Source organism: Haliotis cracherodii, unplaced genomic scaffold, assembly GCF_022045235.1.
Source record: "Haliotis cracherodii isolate W230 unplaced genomic scaffold, xgHalCrac1.p SCAF_1, whole genome shotgun sequence".
NCBI classification, from domain to species: Eukaryota; Metazoa; Mollusca; class Gastropoda; order Lepetellida; family Haliotidae; genus Haliotis; species Haliotis cracherodii.
This window is the reverse complement of record NW_027266264.1, coordinates 16,288,017-16,306,700: the sequence shown is the minus strand read 5'-3', so window position 1 is coordinate 16,306,700 and position 18,684 is coordinate 16,288,017. Positions and strand designations below refer to the sequence as shown.

Sequence of the window (18,684 nt, the reverse complement as noted above, 5' to 3'; positions counted from 1 at the left end):
CTTGTTGCCCCTAAGATCAATCTCTAGTTTGTTTGGTCCAGATTGGATTGTTTACAGGCCGCCATCCTATAGCTTAAATATTGCACAGTGACAACTGCGCACGCAATTAGATACTGTATTTTTTATAATGACTAAGATTAGGTGTTTCAAGCTTTGAATGTTTTGGTTTTTTTATTGTGGTTTATTGTGAAACATTTGAGTTAATAGTATATGTATATATAATGCTTGCCTTCCTCTTGTAATCTATTTCTGCAAATAAATTTGAAATCACTCCAAATGTTGATGTTGTATTAGCTGACCTGACTGGAAGTCCTGTTGGCACTAGTCATGGCCGTTTGTCTGTCGTGAGTCGTGCGTATTAAGAACATTGGAAGAAAATGTGAGAAACGACAGTGGCAAACTCCGTACTTATAGATTTTTTAAATCCGCATAAACTACAGAACCTTATGTCACAAAGTTATTACCAAAATCACACCGTAGTGCTATGGCCAAGTTTAGATGTGGGGTCGCCCCGATCCGAATAGAGACTGGTCGGTATGAGAGCCCCCCTGTAGATCATCGTATCTGCCCACTGTGTTGTAATGATACAGAAGATGAGACCCCGTTATACTGAAATGCCCTGTATATGATGATCTGAGACACGCCAGGGAATGTACTGCATATGAGATGAATGAAACTTATTATGATTTTAGTGATGTTTATAAACTATGTTATTTGTTCTCCTCTATTGATTGAGTAAATATTGTTGCCAAAGCCACTTATGCAATACTCGAACGCAGGCGTCGTCTTTTATATAGCACATAGTAATGGGTGCATCTATTTTTAGCTATAATTGTATTTTATACCTTTTTATTTTCAGAGTAATTATTTTGTATAAAATTTAGATTTAGTCTCTCATAATTCCAAAAGGACTGGTGTATATTTTAAAATGTTTTATCTATGTATTTATGTATGCCTGTGAGACGTAAACAAAATATCTGTCTGTCCAATTTGTTTGAGAGTTTGGAGTCCGAATTTCGATATGGCCGTCATGGCAGCCATATTGAAAATAAGCGTTTATTGTCATTACTCGTTTTTTTTGCTTCTAAATGTATTGAAATGTGATATATGGGTAGTAAGTAGTGGAACCCAGCACAATGTCATGTGACATTCGATATCGTAAACTTTTACCCTTATTTTTACATTTCCGATTTAACATTACTGGAAGTTAAATTTCTTAAGGCTATTTTCAGTCAGTTACGTTCCAAATATAAGAAAGTGTGGTACTGTGCAACATTTGAAGCTGGTAGTGGGGCTCCTTGGCGATATTTTATAATTTGGCCATTGCGCTTTACCGTACTCACTCCTAAATTATGACAAAATAAATTTCCGTACTGTAAACCATATCTCTTCAGCAACCCATAGACAAAAGAAACTGTAATTTTACACGCTTATTCCCCAAAATGAACTCACTTGAATTTGTTAAAGGGGCAGTTATCATTAAAAAAAAGCTATCTATGGCCATTACTCGGTTATGTTTGGTACATGTTTTGTTAGAAGTGGGATTCAAAATAAATTTTACATTTTTATCTAGTTTTGACCAATGTTTTTAAATGCTCTCAAAATGCATATTTTTCTCTAATGGAGCTAATTATACTTATTTATTATGTATTTTTCTCGTTATAAAGACATCATATGTGTTTCTTGTCATTAAAGTTCCCATCTTATTATATATATGAGTATTTATTGAAAGGCGAGGATCCTCCGTTCTGCATCCCTTATGATGAAAGAATTACACTCAAGCATGTACTCATACATGTATTTTTCATTCATAAAGGATCTTTTTAATATCAGTTCTAATTTAATTGTTGTTTCTTTTAAACGAAATATGACTAACAGATAACAAGTTTGCCTTACCTGTGATTGTTATTTCTTTTTATTATAATTATGTATAATCGCAATCTATTTTCGACTATTTTTATAGCAGCAAGCTAAGGTTATCTTACGGTGTGGCATGTTGACCGGCAAAATTATGTATATATAATTCCGTGAGGGATAACAAAACTCTGACCCAATTCTTAACTGTTTACTGAAGTTGATGTATCTATTATAATGAAAAGTATGTTTTTTTATGTTGCTTACCCGTATAATTTTGATTTAATGCATACTTTGAAAAAACATCAGGTGAACCTTATAGCTCCACAGGTACTATATATTACAAAACTGGATACATTTTTCTATTTTCTCTACACTTTAAGGGGTTGCTGGTTTATATTTTTGAAATGGAAATTTAACCCACAGATATCATGATAACATAGGATCTCTTTGAGTGCTTGCAGTGATATATTGACATGCCCCAAGATCAGCTGGTTATATCGCGGCGTGTCAGGGACGCAACTCTGCACAGCAACTCTTAGACGACTAGGCCGCCCGTGTCCCCCGTGTTATTCACGCGACCTAAGTTCGATTCCCCTCATGGGGAATGTGAAGGTATAAAGCCTATTTCAACAACAGTGCTATGAGCTTTGAAGTGTCACAAAGCCGTTTCAAGACAGTTTGTGAACAATGTCAGCACATGTCATCAAGATTCACAATATGTGAAATACGGTACATTCTCTTTGATAATAGGGTCGGTCGGGTAGCCTAGTGGTTAAAGCGTTCGCTCGTCACGCCGAAGACCCGGGTTCGATTCCCGACATGGGTACAATGTGTGAAGCCAATTTCTGGTGTCCCCGCCGTGATATTGCTGGAATATTGCTCAAAGCGGCGTAAAACCATACTCACTCACTCCTTGATAACATCCACATGTATTTGACACAATTTTATAGCTGGAATATTGCTGTCGCGGTGGCACACGAAACGTGTTTGTCAGCATGTTCTGACAATAGTTTCATAAGAAGATAAATCAGCTATGTATGGGGAAACGGGGAAATGTGTACCAGTTATATGACCCAGGTGATGCAAGTCCATAACACAAAGCTTAAATGTGTCGTTGACGCACCGCATTACGTGGGAGTACCAATAATCATAGAATTATTTCCTCGTTTCATTTTATCACGTGTATCAGTAGGTGTAGGGAGTTCTCATTAAGTCACACTCACATAGCACAACTGGCCGCATTATGGCATGGCATAGCCTCGACAAGAGCTAGAGAGAAAACATTACATGGCTGTGCTGGAAGAGACACAGGTGATGCTTCAAACAGTTTAACTGGATACAGATATCCGGTGAGTACAGAAGGGTGAGATTTTCGTTGTTCTCTCTGAGTGTTAATCATGCATAAATGCATCTTCGTAACTTTAATCAGCCAAAAGAAATACATTAAAATATTTTCACCAACACTGTCTAAACTGGTCAGTGATTATAGTGAGTGAGTGAGTGAGTGAGTGAGTACGGTTTTACGCCGCTTTTAGCAATATTCCAGCAATATCACGGCGGGGGACATCAGAAATGGACTTCACACATTGTACATGTCGGGAATCGAAACCGGGTCTTTGGCGTGACGAGCGAACGCTTTAACCACTAGGCTACCCGACCGTCCCTCAGTAATTATAGACCCCATAGGAATTCCTGGTTAGAATTGATCAAGTCGTCGGGCTCGGCGGCAGTGGTTTCCGTGTAATCGTATCCCGATGACGTAGCTGTTAATAACAATCACAGGATTAATATCTGGTCTAGACTCCACTATTTAAAAGTCGGCATCATTTTGCTGGACCACTGTTCAAACGCATAAAAACAGGAATTCGATGAAAACTGTCTACTAGTAAAAACTGAATATTCGAAAAAAACGACAGAAGAAAAAATGAAATACATAACGTTTCTGCCCAGCAAACTAACAACTTAATCCTCGATTAACAACCCGTGACTATCCGGGGTACAATAGGTCTTCAGCAACGTTTGCCACAAGATGCGACTATGCTTGTCGTGAGATGCGACTATGCTTGTCGTGAGAGGCGACTAACGGGATCAGGTGATCAGGCTCGCTGACTTGGTTGGTGCAGTCATATTGATGGAATATTGCTGAGTGCGGCGTTAAACGACAAACAAATAGTCTGTAACATGTCCTTCCAATAATTCTTTATTTCTGGGCCCACTTGCACAAAGCGATCTTAGCGCTAAGATGATCTTAACTCCCATACTTTAACATAGGCTTACAATAGTCTTAGCGGTAAGATCATTTTGTGCAAGTGGCCCCTAGTGTCCATTCACTACCACATGCTCATGATATCAATCACTGGATTGTCTGGTCCAGACTGGATTATTTACAGACCGCCGTCATATAGCTGGAATATTGCTGAGTGCGGCGCTAAAACAACAAACCAACGAACCAATCACAGCTGCGTTATGATTCCGATTGCCTCTAATATAGACATTCGACCTTGATACATTACAGTCAGTTGCCGAACTGGTACCTAGTACCTAGCATAATAAGCATAATAGAATCTTAGAATGGAGATACAATACCCTGGATAATCGAGGATGTTTCTGTTTTTTTGCAGTCTCGTTGTCCACAATATGCCTCTTACCCCTCTTATATTAGCTTTATGGACAGAGTTGTGTGTTAATGCGCTGGGCTTTAAGGGCCCCGGGACATCCGAAGAGACAACAGACAGTGGGACCATCCGTGTCCGTGCTTGGGTATCGCGTTCTGCCGTCACCGTCAACAGGAAGGTTCATTACGTCAGTGAAGGCAGCCTTGTGACCTTACTGTGTGACCCTGACAAGGAAATTAATAGTGGAATTCGAAGGTAAACCAGTTACGGGACAGTTACAGTATCCGTAATGATAGAGTACCACAGGGAAAATAATCGCCTTTTTAAATTAGAAAAGTATGCACACAGATTCCGATTGCTTGCGTGAGGATAGTATTGAATAACATCGAGAATACAAACTGTTCGTAAATATATTATTTTATTATTTTTGCAAAAACATATCAATAATATTATTGAATAAGTTTACATACATTCACAGATATGCCATTCTATTACGACTGAAGACAACATAACAGATTGCACCCATGTGTTGAGTCGAACGTTAATCATGTATGTGATGAACCAAGCACTCTTAGAGGCCAAATTTCTCTATGCCGAGTTGCCTCCCTTAGGTCTGTTCAAAGCCAGTGCTCGTATTTGTTTTCCAAAGTGGTAAGCATCTGAGATCTACCGTGAATTAACTAAATGCTGTTAAAAGCGGCGTTATAAACACAGGCTCATGATACAGTCGGAATCGTACGATTGACTGTTTAATTGCATTTCCAATTCTGATTAATTCTATAACGAGGGGGGGGGGGGGGGGGGTGGGGGTGCACGGGTGGCCCAGTCGTCTAAGGCGCCGCGATTCGCTGTGCACAGTTGCGTCCCTTCGGCACGCCAGAAAGCTATGATTGTGGGTTCGAATCCCGGTTGGCCCCGATTATGTTTCTAGGTTTGTCAGCACCATACCCGTGCTTGTGGGTTTCACCGAAGTGGTAAACGTCTGAGACCTGCATCACTTTTGGCTTTCCTCCCACATTAAGCTGACACGCCGCGATATAACTGGAATACTGTTAAAAGCGGCGTTATACCCAACTCACTCACTCACTCACTCTATAACGAGGCTTACAAGTGCTACTTTTGGCACACTGCATTGTTTCTACAAGTATGCCCAAGACGTTTCAACAGTCGTGTCTGTACAGAAAGGAATCCCTTTGTTATTTGGTTATAGTATGACACCAGGGACCATATGATATAGGGTCTCTGATGACACCTGGTGTCATCACTGATTGTCAGAGGTTCATTCATATCATTTTCACAGCTATTTTGCTCTTTACTCACATGGAATCCGTTTCGGCGGGCGGATAATCAATACTGGTTATTCTCTTGCATTGACATTTTATATTATAGTAGTTAGTTAGTTAGTGTTACTTTATGTCGCCCAGCCTTTGCATATCGTTTGACCGTTGGTTTGGCTCAATTTCTAGTAAGGTAAATTCAAAGGAGTCTTACCACGTCAAGGAGACACGCCGTGATATAAATGAAACACTGTTCAAAGCGGTGGTCAACCGAACTCCCTCACGTACTTTCTTAAGGGTCGAAAGTTCAGCTGTGTAATGTATGTGATCCCAAGATCACATTGTTGAAATGGTCCTATTTGAGAATAACTGTTGCAGCATATCGTGGGTCTACGATGGCGCCACGCTAAAGACAGATAGGACATATGACAACCCAACTGAAGTGGAAGACACTTTCACAAGGCAATTAAGTGCAGAACACGAGGGATCGTACAACTGTCTGGTGAACACTTCTGACGGAACGCTTTTGTCAGAGACAGTTGTGCTGAAGATTGCTGGTAAGGCCGCTACTTGCAAAACAGAGTCTAACACCTATGATGTACCGGTGTCTTTATCTGCATCGTAAAGTATTTAAGTAGAACATTTTATTTTCAACAAGGACTACACGTTCTTTAAACATGGCGCCGCAATTCGCCGTGCGGATTTGCGCCCTTTGTCACGCCAAAACCCCTCTAGGGTTCGAATCCAGGTTAATAATATGTTTCTAGGTTTGTCAGGGCCATACCCGTGCTCGTAGGTTTCACCTGCATCACTTTGGCACCGCAATCCGCGCTGCAGAATTCGAGACAAACCATGTGGTTCTCTGGTTCTTATTGCCCCGATACAATCATTCTGTAATCTGAAAGGAGACTCACCTATGTTCGCAACTTCCATCGAACGATTTTATTTGGTACACCCCAGGGCAAAATTATGTTTCCACTTATTTCATGAACACATAATATTTTTAGAAAAATGTCACATGCCTCCTTCCAAAAATCTCAGATATATATAGCCAAATATAAGACTTACAATAAGATATATTTCAACTTTGTTTTGGATTTGCAAACATAATATTCTGAATGACTGTTTGTAGTTCTCACTCAAATACCCGTCGTCCACTACTGGCATGACATCATCAGAGATCCATATCTGCTACCCTGTGATGTCACGAAGTACTTCATGCCACGTGGTGAAGTCACGTGGTTTAAAGACAAGAAAGACGTGGAAGGAGCTACAAACTTGTACATAGATATTGACGGTATGCCCTTTGTCAACTCGTAATTCATGGTTATGCATTTAGAAAAGAAAAGCATTTCACAAAAAATGGATATATCTACTATGTCCTATCATATTTACAATGAAGGGCGGTCCTATTGCCTAGTGGTTAAAGCGTTCGCTCGTCACGCCGAAGACCCGGGTTCGATTCCCGATATGGGTACAATGTGTGAAGCCCATTTGTGGTGTCCCCCGTCGTGATATTGCTGGAATATTGCAAAAAGCGGCGTTAAACCATACTCACTCATAGTTACAATGAGCTTTTTTAACACGACTACACGCTCGTCTCACTTACTGGTCATCACGTTTGATGCTTTAAACATTCAACTAACTCATGACGGTTTTAAAGAACATAGTGATCCACTGACCGGTGCCCAATTGCGCCAAAAATTGTACGTGTAATTTACTCGATAATGTCGTGACTTAAATAGAGTTTGAGTATGCTAGGAATGTACATGATACAAAGCGAATGAACACATACAATCTTCGCCCGGTACTTGATGACCGTTTGCATATAAGTACATGGTCCGACTGAACACACACATTGCATTTTGTGTCCATACAACCTACTTAAACAACAGGATATCAATGTAACCCTTCTTATCTTTACGAATTTCTTCATTTACCTTTAACTTCCTTTTATGATACCTCCGTATTTAAATTATCTTCTCATGTTACATAACCCTGTCGTTTTTACCTTAACTTTGTGAATAGTAAATCTTCATAAATTATGTGTCAATGATTATATTAAGTGATAATTTTCAGAATAAACCTTCCGTCACCAACATGCGTGCATTAGGTGAGAGGTGGATCGAGGGTGCTGCTGAACATGTGTCTAAACATTAATTTAAGTATTTCTTCCAAGTTCAAACAACGGAGTGAATCGGGGTCACAGAATAGCTAAATTGTAAATTGAGCTGGGTCTCCGGTCCGTTTAAGAAAACATTAAAATGAGCGTTGATACCGTTTGTTGTCTATGTATCTAAACAATAAAACGTCATTTCTATTTTGTTGACGACACCTTTAGTTCATATGTCACTGTTATATTTAAGTCTTTACATGATAAAATTCAAGTTTTCAGAAAAGAAAATGAGTTAGGACTGTTAATGGTTGTGGGCACCGGTGTTCTGGTACTTACATTTACTTACGGTTTTAACCATAGAACAGCGTTATGTCATATAGTTACGTAGGCGAGACCAGTCATTAAAAAAATGAAAATTCAGATGAACTCCTCAAGAAGTTACTTCTGATTTCAGGGGCATTGAACTTCCTCTACCTCACAGCTGCTGACTTTGGAAAGCCCTACATCTGTAAGGTGCACAGCAGAATACTTCAACAAACCATTGTAGGAAATACAACCTTTGTCTTGAAAGATTCATGGACACGTAGGTTGTTTCTTTGTTTTATCTACGAAACAACACTTTTACACTCTTTGATATGCCCAGACAGCAGATACGTATCGTCAATGATACTTTATCGTGAGCTCGTATCTGGTTCGTGGAGACTTGCACGGATCATATTTCAGTTGTATGTATCAAGCCTTAAAGGGGAAGTGTACACGCAAAAATCACTTTCTTTCTTTTTCTAAACAAAACGCAATTTTAAAATTAGTTAGTATCTGTGTTTGAAAATATACACTCATTTTTTTTTCACAGTGAAAGTAGGAAGCTCACAATAGTGTGCAAGTGATATGCCGTTATGAGGCCTTCGTTTTACGAGCGAAATAGGCCTGAGTTATCCCCCTTAGATTATGACGTAATTGGTGCCAATTCAACTGGGTCCCTGTCTATTCTCAACGCAAAAGATATCAAGGACCAGTTTGCGGTAAAACAACATTGTCTACGACACACTCCGGCGCAGTGGTGACTCAGCATAACACAATTCTGGCTGGCATCTGAGATGCTAGAATCACAAAACTGTACCTACACCACGTGAAGCGGCTCTAACAAAGCATGATGACGTCATAATGTTTATCAATTGGCACCAATGACGTCATATTGCAAGGGACATAAGCCATGGTGTTTTTGTTATGGAAATAGAACACTTGGTAAATGTGAAAAATATAAATCGTTTTAGTGCAAAAATATGTTAATTAAATATGATGTTTTTATATTTTTGTCTATGACACTTCTATGTTAACACTTTTAATGTGGAAAAAGTACAAGAAAAAATAGTTCATTTCCGTGTGAACTTGCCCTTTAACAGTTTAAAATGCAAGGGAAGTCCGATGTGATGTAGGTTTCAGACGTTTACGGGCATAGACAGGATATCATAATCATAAGTATCATAATCAGGGCGAATCAGGGATTCGAACCCGAAATCATTCTTTTTTGTGTTCGATCTTTGCAGGGGGCACGGATGGCCCAGTCGTCTAAGGCGCCGCGATTCGCTGTGCAGAGTTGCATCCCTTGGGCACGCCAGAAACCTATGACTGTGGGTTTGAATCCCGGTTCGCCCCGATTATGTTTCTAGGTTTGTTTCTAGGTTTGTCAGCACCATACCCGTGGTAAACGTCTGAGACCTGCATTACTTCGGGATTTCCTCACACATTAAGCTGACACGCCGTGATATAACTGGAATACTGTTAAAAGCGGCGTTTAACCCAACTCACTCACTCACTCGATCTTTGCATGTCTCAGTTGCGCACCTCTGTACAACCACCTGCAGCCCGTGCCCCTGGTGGGCTGTATGTGTAAGTGATAAGCATGTAACGTTTGTTGTCCAGATCGAGTAAACAGAAAACCAGTTCTCATAAGCAGCACTGAAACAATGTCAGCCGCCGAAGGCGATGACGTCACACTGGAATGCAGCTTCGGTGGGGAGTGAGTACCTTGTTCATCGATTTACAAAATTTCTTACATTTTGTTGACATGATAAATAGTTGTGTACACACACACACACACACACACACACACACACACACACACACACACACACACACACACACACACACACACACACATATATATATATATATAATATATAATGGAGAAAATTATTATATAACAGTTTATGATGCGGAGATAGAACACAGGAACATCATATAAGACAACACTTCTAGATAGATAGATAGATAGATAGATAGATAGAAAGTTGGATAGATAGATAGATAGATAGATACATACATACATACATACATACATAGATAGATAGATAGATAGATAGATAGATAGATAGATAGATAGATAGATAGATAGATAGATAGATAGATAGATAGATAGATAGATAGATAGATAGCCTTCCAATCAAACTCTCTTTAAGGGAGAAACTATATGTTCAAAAGCAGATAGGAGCGATAGAGGCTATGACGTCACTTCGTAAACAAAGTAAATGGATCCAGGGTATTTATGAGAATAGATGGAGATATTAAACCCTGTATTATCGAGGATGTCATCATTTAGTGTATACGTTCTTTCAGCCCTGAGCCCACAGTAACATGGACAAGGAAATACAACCACGAAGCCCGTCACAAATACAGCTCTCCCAAGACCAAAGGGAAACAACTGCGTATAGCCAACGTAAGCGTCAGTGATGGTGGCAGTTATACCTGTACGGCAAAAAACCCATCAGGAGAAGCTAAATCAGCGATTCAATTACATGTTATAAGTATGTTGTTTTCATCTAAAATGTATATATGAGAAACCACAGAGTGTATGAGTGAGAGAGGTTTTACGCCGCTTTTAGCAACATTCCAGTCGTCTAAGGCACAGTGGAGAGTTGCGTCCATTAGGCACGCCAGAAACCTATGATCGCGGGTTCGAATCCCATTTCGTCCTAATAACGTTTCTAGGTTTGTCAGCACCATGCCCGTGCTCGTGGGTTCCTCCAATGTGGTAAACGTCTGAGGCCTGCGTCACTTCGGGCTTGCCGCCCACATTAAGGTACCATATCGTGATATAACTGGAATAATGTTAAAAGCGGCGTCAAATCAAACTCACTCACTCACTAGTAGATATAGGAGCTCTGATAGAAGGGACAAGATTGCAATGCTGAGAACATCTAACATTCAAATAGTCGTACTTCCATTTGCATCGGTCCTTTCATCAGTTTAAGCAGATGCATACAGATCAAAGTCACATTGCCTGTCTCGTGAACAAATATTATGTTATACTTGTTTCAGCACTATTGTTGTTGAACGCTAAAATTACACAGACATAAGTGACAAAAGACATTATGATAAGTAAAACTGCCTTAAGGCTATAATCCATTTGCAGAGACGGAACTAACCATCTAGATATGCATACGACAAGTATTTGCTTATGTATTAAGCAAACTTGGTTAAAGTAATATGAGGATGACCTATCATGACATTATATATCATGACTGAGACTACATCATATTCCACAGAAACACCAGCCTTGTCGAAGCCTATTGAGTCACGTGTCCTCCTCACCGGAACTAGCGTCACGTACCACTGCGCACCTGAAGACGGTCGCTTAGAATCCAGATGGTTTGTTGATGGATGGCCACAAGATGAAGGTGGAGACTTTAATAACACTTTCGTAAACTAAGTGAAGGTTTTATAAATTAATTATAATTTGATCTTGACAAATTTGCAGTTTGTTGTTTCCGGTTCAAAATTGATTATTGTTTCTTTGTTACCACCTGTATATTGTACAGTATAAATGTTTGTACATTCAATGTATCTCAAAATAACATAACTGTTGCAATATGTTTATAATACCACCGTCCGTGCAGCGCTGAAACCTTTTCTTTTCTTTCACCCCGAACTATTTAAATTGGTTTCTCGATTAGTTTTCTCTTAAAACAGTATTACGTCACATTCTCAGATTAACGTGACTTAACACAATACAACAGAGTCTATCTTAATAGACATTATTAACAGCAAAACCCTGATCGTGATATCAAGTATAGCTGCTAGATAATACATATATAATTGCCTAACTCGATTAATATAAGTGAAATGATATTATTATTTGTACACAAAAGCGACAGGGACATTTCCATAATAATAAGAAATAAAGTGTTCACGAAAAGGTGAGCGTATCCTGCCCTGCTTGTGGCACACGTCACAAACATATCCAAGGGCAAAACATGTGTTTACCTGTACAATCACGGGATAAATAGTTCAAGTCAAAATTGGATCGGACATAATTTTTGTCACTGATGTGTAAAGAATGTGTAAAAACTATCCTAGTCCCACCTGGTCTCATAACTTGTCTGGGCGGCGTGTTATAAATATGAATGACATGATTGTCTCTTATCATTGTTTTCCAGGGACGGAAAAGCTTATTTTCGGCAAAAACAAAAAGTCATTGACGATCACGTCAACTAGAAGTGACCGAGCGGGGCTCTGTGTCCAGTGCAACGTCAGTAACGACATCGCCTACACCCTGTACAACGCCTGTGTCAGATACGAGGGTAGGTAGATACATGCACAGCACATGTGTCAGATACGTCTCGAATCTTTTCATGTTTCAGTGTAGTATCGCTGAAAATTATATTTCAAATGAGTCTTGTCGACATAAAGTGGTAAGGTCTGTTGTCTCTGTATCAAGACGTGTGGTCATATTGTCCTGCCTGCTTACATATCTGATATATATACTAGTACATTATCCTTGTGATAATTAATTGACTTTATTTATTTAGATTCCACGTCTGACCCCCCTGTCACAACAACTGATGTGACGACTGCAGGTAGGTCACGTTATTTACCACAAACATCGCAGATACATACACTACCGGGCAAAGGAAAGTATACACCTAAAAAATTGGATTTGACCAAAACATTATAAACGTTATCTAAACGTTACTAGATTTAAAACAGTCTCCAAAAAATCGTGAACTTAAGGGTCAAAACACAGTTGTGATACCTGTATCAAATACATCACCATGGAATAACCATTTCTTGTTTGTTTCATCTTTAGTCACTATGAAATATGTACACGACCCTAAACACGCCCATTGTCCCATCATTTTGATGTGTTTAGGAGCTAAACGTGTTTAGGTTATAAATATGGGAAAGCCCGTATGTTCCACTCAAAATTAAATGTAGATAATATAAAAGGGTGGGGGGTAAGGGGGGGGGGGGGTTGGTTTCTACATGTTTGTAAGCGCTTTATAGGGGTATAGAATTATGGGGAAACTTACAACGAAGGTATAAGGGTCTGTCGTAGTAATCAGATGAACTTTCATTGTCAGCTTTCGTACACTAATAGTCACACAGCAGTCACACATTTAGAACATAACACGAGCGGGACACCAACCTGCAACGTCTTGATTGATAGTCCTTCACGCTATCACCTGTGCTTAGGAGTGAGTGAGTATGGTTTTACGCCGCTTTGAGCAATATTCCAGCAACATCACTACGGGGGACACCAGAAATGGGCTTCACACATTGTACCCACGTCGGGAATCGAACCCGGGTCTTCGGCGTGACGAGCGAACGCTTTAACCACTAGGCTACCCGACCTAGTCACCATTAACTTTGTTTATTTGTATATATTTATGGGTTTTTTGTTTGTTTGTTTTAAATCTTTATTCACATTTCAAATAAAATACAATATGTAGCATTTCATCAATTATACATCAAACTTTCAAAACCTTTTGCAAATATAGACAATCATAAAATATGATATCGTACTTGTATTCTTTGCTAGGATCGAAAAGTCTGTGGAAGGAAGACCAGAACCGAAAGAAATCTGTATAATTGCAATTTATATATTTATGTTAGTATTGTTCCAAGTGTGAATCTGATTTGCAGATTTAATTCAATAACACATCTTACCTATATTATCTTAATGTGCAAAGATAAGCCATCATTTAATCATGTTTAAATATTAAAAACGTTTAGATTATTGGGATAATACATAATGATATACATGATGTACATTTTGTCGTAAATAAGTTTTTACATGTTTAAATTCTACATAAGTTAAGATTTTAAATATGTTTACGTTATAGGGTGTTGTGTTTAGATGGTGTTTAGGTTGTGAGACGATAGCTCATTTCATGTGTTTTGCCCTAAACATGTTTATATAGAACATTCAAATGTGTATTGCTTTTAGGATTTAAACACATTCCTAACATGTTTAGACCTAAACATGTCGTTTATATGTTTACATTATATACATATTTTGTAAAGGGATTTTATCGAAAAAAATGCTTGAAAAACAAATAGTTATGCTTCAGACTTAACAAAATTGTCTGCTATAAAAAATACATTGTTGCAAGATTATATTTTAATTTTAAATAGAATATTTAAGCTCATAGTTTTAATTAAAGACTACCTTACATCCTTGCCAATCCCAACATCCCTTTCTCCCCTTCAGTTCATGAATATAAAAAAAATGGTCATTAACTCAGTGAAGTTGGATTGTCCGTACCAATTGTAATAGATATAGTCCGTAGATTTAATCTGACAGACAGGCTAATATTAACACCGACCATATGACATTATCTTATCTAGAAAGTGGTGTGTGTATGGGTTGGAGTGTGGATGAGACACAGTCGTGTAAGGCGCAGCAACTCACTGTGCAGAGGTGCGTTTATTCCAAGTGCAGTCAGGTGGTGAAATTGAGTTTAACGTCGCGTCCAAGGTTATGCACTTATATAGCGACTTGTGTGTTTGTGACCTGTTTGTACTAGTCTGGACTGATGCCGATTTATAGTGCCAGCTCACTGAGATACCATGCCGCAGTTTAACGTGAATACCCCACTCAGACACAGTATACTGACTCCGAGCCGACCAGTCCTTGTTTTAACCCCTTTATGCCGAGCGCCAGACAGGGTAACAACAAGTACCATCTTTTAAAGTCTTTTGGTATGACGCGGCCGGGGATCGAACCCCGGACCGTCCGCTTTCCGGGCGGACGCTCTACCACTAGACCACGGAGGCGGTCAACGTGCAGTCAGAAACCCGTGTTCGTGGATTCGAAAGCCAGATCTCGCACTAATAATAATATTTCTAGCTTTGTCAGCAGAACACTCTTACATGTATTTGTATGTCACATCATATAGGTAAATATCTAAGACCAGTATCACTTCGGGCTGGAATTCCGTGATATATAGGAAATCAAAGCGGACATAAACCAAACTCCCTAACTAACAATCTCATCTACGTGTATCCGGTTACTAAACAGAAGTTCATTCATGCTTACAATCACGTAAATGTATGTACTGATGGTTTGCTCAAATCCAAATTGTCTGTGCATCTGCTTCAATGTGGGAAAGTCATCAAATACAACAATCTGATTATTTGTTTTCTATGCTGTGGAAAGTCAAGCTATGGATAGTGCTTGTTCCAGTCGTACTTGTCATCATTGCCGGTATCATCATCATCAGCCACATCGGTGTGAGGTAATAATAATGATAATAATAATATATTATATATATAAAGAGAGAGAGAGAGAGAGAGAGAGAGAGAGAGAGAGAGAGAGAGAGATGTGATTGTGACAAAAGTTACTTGAAGGTAACACGCAATACTCACAAGCAATGAAAACATTATAATTCAAGTTTTCCACCCATCATATTGGGGCAAACAATCCTTTTTCTCAGATGTAGTCACGCGTGAGTCATCAAAGTCTCATGATTATCCAGAATGTCTTTAGTTGTCCAAGCTTCAAACTGCATTATGTAAAATCCCATGCTGGTCGTAAGAGACGACTTATGGGATCGGGTGGTCAGGCTCGCTGATTCAGTTGATGCCTGTCATCGTATCCAAATTGCGTAGATCGATGCTCATGATGTCAGTCACCGGATTGTCTGTCCAAACTGATGTCTTATTTTTTACAGACCGCCGTCATATAGCTGGGATATTGCTGAGTGCGGCGTTAAACAACACAGAAAACTAAAAAAATGTAGAGAGACATTTGAAAAATGTCAGTGCAGTAACACTCAAACAACAGTGCTCAAACAACAAACATTAAGTAAACAACAAAGTTTCATAAATTGGAAAAGAATAACCAACATGCCGAGAGTAACTACACGCATTGTCATTTTAATGAAGGAAATGCAATTTATTTGTTTGTTTGTTTGTTGTTTACTGCCGCCGCAATCAGCAATGTCCCAGCCATATGACGGCGGGTTGTAAACAATCGAGTATATATCAGACAAGCCAGTGATTGATACTTTAAATATGTCTTGTTTAATTTGAACATTTTTGAAAAATTGACTATTCCTTTTCATACGGCCCCTTCAAAACGAACAAAGCAAATTCACGAGTGGCATCCACCAGCAACATTTCCAGCATGGATGCCATATTGTACATGTACTAAAAATGCCATCGGGAATAATTTCTAGCATATTTGTCAGATTTCGCCACGAGACTATGAATGATAATATGAGGAATATGATCCGCGCTGTCGGGGTACGTTGACACGCTTTTCACCAAAGTCACCGACCCTCACCAGCCGATCCATTCTATCTAACATTGATCAATATGTATTCGAACAACTTCGATTTACTAATTTTCTACATTCCGCAGATTAGGTGGGTTTAGTCATCACGAAGGAATATGACGTCATTCATCCCAACCTGACATCATAATTATCCTTCCAGAATGACATCATGCCTATCTCATAGCAACGGAAAATGTCGCAAAAACATGTGTTTTCAGTTTTGCGAATGTTTATCTGCTAATTTTCAGACGCCGAACGAGAGGCCTCCCTACTGTTGAAACTGATCTTCCAATCACGCCCAACCTTTACCTCGAGGCCCATCAGCTCATAGAACAACGCATTTCTCACCTCCACAAGAAAGAAGAAGATGGTCACCGGGACGGTTACTATATAACTGTGTACTGAATCGTCGTGTGGACGATGTGCTGTTAACCATCTGTCGCCATTGTGTGCTTAGTTGTAGATTTCTGATTGTTGCGAAGGATTTGCTGTCACGTGTTTTCGTGCATTGTGCCTTATATATGTCACTGCAATATAGACAAACTAGCCATACTAGCACCCCTAACCCATTGTTCCAAGACCCCTTGAAAACCGTACCATAACTTGTTGACAACTGTCAATACCCGTTGAAACTGTACCAGATTTGTTGACACAACAACAACCAAAACTTGTTGACAACAGTACCAAGACGTGTTTGACAACTGAACCATGACCCGTTAAACTGTATGTTGTACAATATACTAAGAAAATGCACACTGCCTTGCGGTAGAAATGTTTACTCAGCGTCAACGTTGTGAAACGTTTCACGTGCTATCTGACGTTGACGTTGACGTTCCAGAGTCTCGATTTGCATGGTCTTCCCCCCTGATGGCATATTCAGGTTCTATTTTGTGTTTTTACCCAAATATATTACAACGTACCCGACACGAAGCTGTGAGTGAGTTGGGTTTAACGCCGCTTTTAACAGTATTCCAGTTATATCGCGGCGTGTCAGCTTAATGTGAGAGGAAAGCCCGAAGTGATGCAGGTCTTAGACGTTTACCACTTCGGTGAAACCCAAGAGCACGGGTATGGTGACAAACCTAGAAACATAATCGGGGCGAACCGGGATTCGAACACACAATCATAGGTGTCTTGTGTGCCCAAGGGACGCAACTCTGCACAGCGAATCGCGGCGCCTTAGACGACTGGGCCACCCATGCCCCCGACACGGAGCTGTGCTCCAGTGATCAGGTGTGTCATTAAACAAGAATAGAGCAAGCAATAGACAAAACGTGGTACTAGATTCACAGGTTTATCAGAAGCTGCTAATTGTACTAATAGATGACAATAAAAGATCAGATTAACCCAATCTGCGCTGACAAAGATCACTGAACAGTTACATCAGAGCAAAAACACAAGCGGCTCAGCTAAGCAACTGTATTACGGTAATAAACATGAGAGTAGCTAAAGCAACACTTTGACACGATACCGACCAGATGTGTAGACAGCCAATTGAACGTGTGCTTCTCAACATGGGGAAAACACGCATAGCAAGATAACAACTATATCCATACTGAAGTATCCAAATGAAGCGCTGAATATAAGCTATCCAACGGTATCATTAAAGATTTACAACAAGCTATGTACAATTATTGAGGAGGTAAAAATGATCATAAATACATGAGAAATATCTGAGTCGACATTCCCCTAATGTTTTAAATAAAAGTTACAAAAACATTTTCAATACACGAATGAGATAGCGAACATATAAGAGATAGCATACATCAAGTCAATACATGGTTTGAGAGTGCCATAAGATAACAAGAGAATGAAACAGTCGGGCAACTAATTCTCTGATACAGCATGTTCTCACGCTGTACAATGACGACCGCCGGACTTTGCCGAGGGCAGATCGATCACGAGACCGTTACATGAGCAAAGTTTGATCAACGGTGACAATACCCATACACATTTAATAACAAATATGATCCCGGATAAATAATGTTCACGATAAATATATTTCGTGTCAGATCACTACCACTCATGTTATTCAACAAATGTTAATATCGTCCCGGTAGAGCCCTTCCTAAACTGCTGTGAATTCGATGCTGTTCTGTAAAACCCACGTATTTTACCCAACCGACTGAGTAAACGTTCAATGAATCATACAAAAAAATAATGAAAATGGAGACTTATGCAAAAAGTTATTATGTGGATTCGAACCAGCGTCAATTTCCCTGATACAGCCGCGCTTAAATATCACGATGTCAATGTAAGCAA

At 39.5% G+C, this 18,684-nt stretch overlaps 1 protein-coding gene across 1 annotated transcript; it reads left to right on the top strand.

The window, feature by feature from the left end:
- Positions 1-4,494: 4,494 nt before the first annotated feature.
- On the top strand, positions 4,495-17,040 carry LOC139460913 (cell adhesion molecule-related/down-regulated by oncogenes-like). Its single transcript, XM_071242397.1, has 11 exons — positions 4,495-4,727; positions 6,128-6,306; positions 6,882-7,046; positions 8,320-8,448; positions 9,789-9,885; positions 10,482-10,669; positions 11,411-11,542; positions 12,302-12,445; positions 12,674-12,721; positions 15,304-15,382; positions 16,671-17,040. The coding sequence occupies exons 1-11, from the start codon at positions 4,495-4,497 to the stop codon at positions 16,825-16,827; spliced, it is 1,551 nt and encodes a 516-aa protein (XP_071098498.1). The 3' UTR covers positions 16,828-17,040.
- Positions 17,041-18,684: the final 1,644 nt, after the last annotated feature.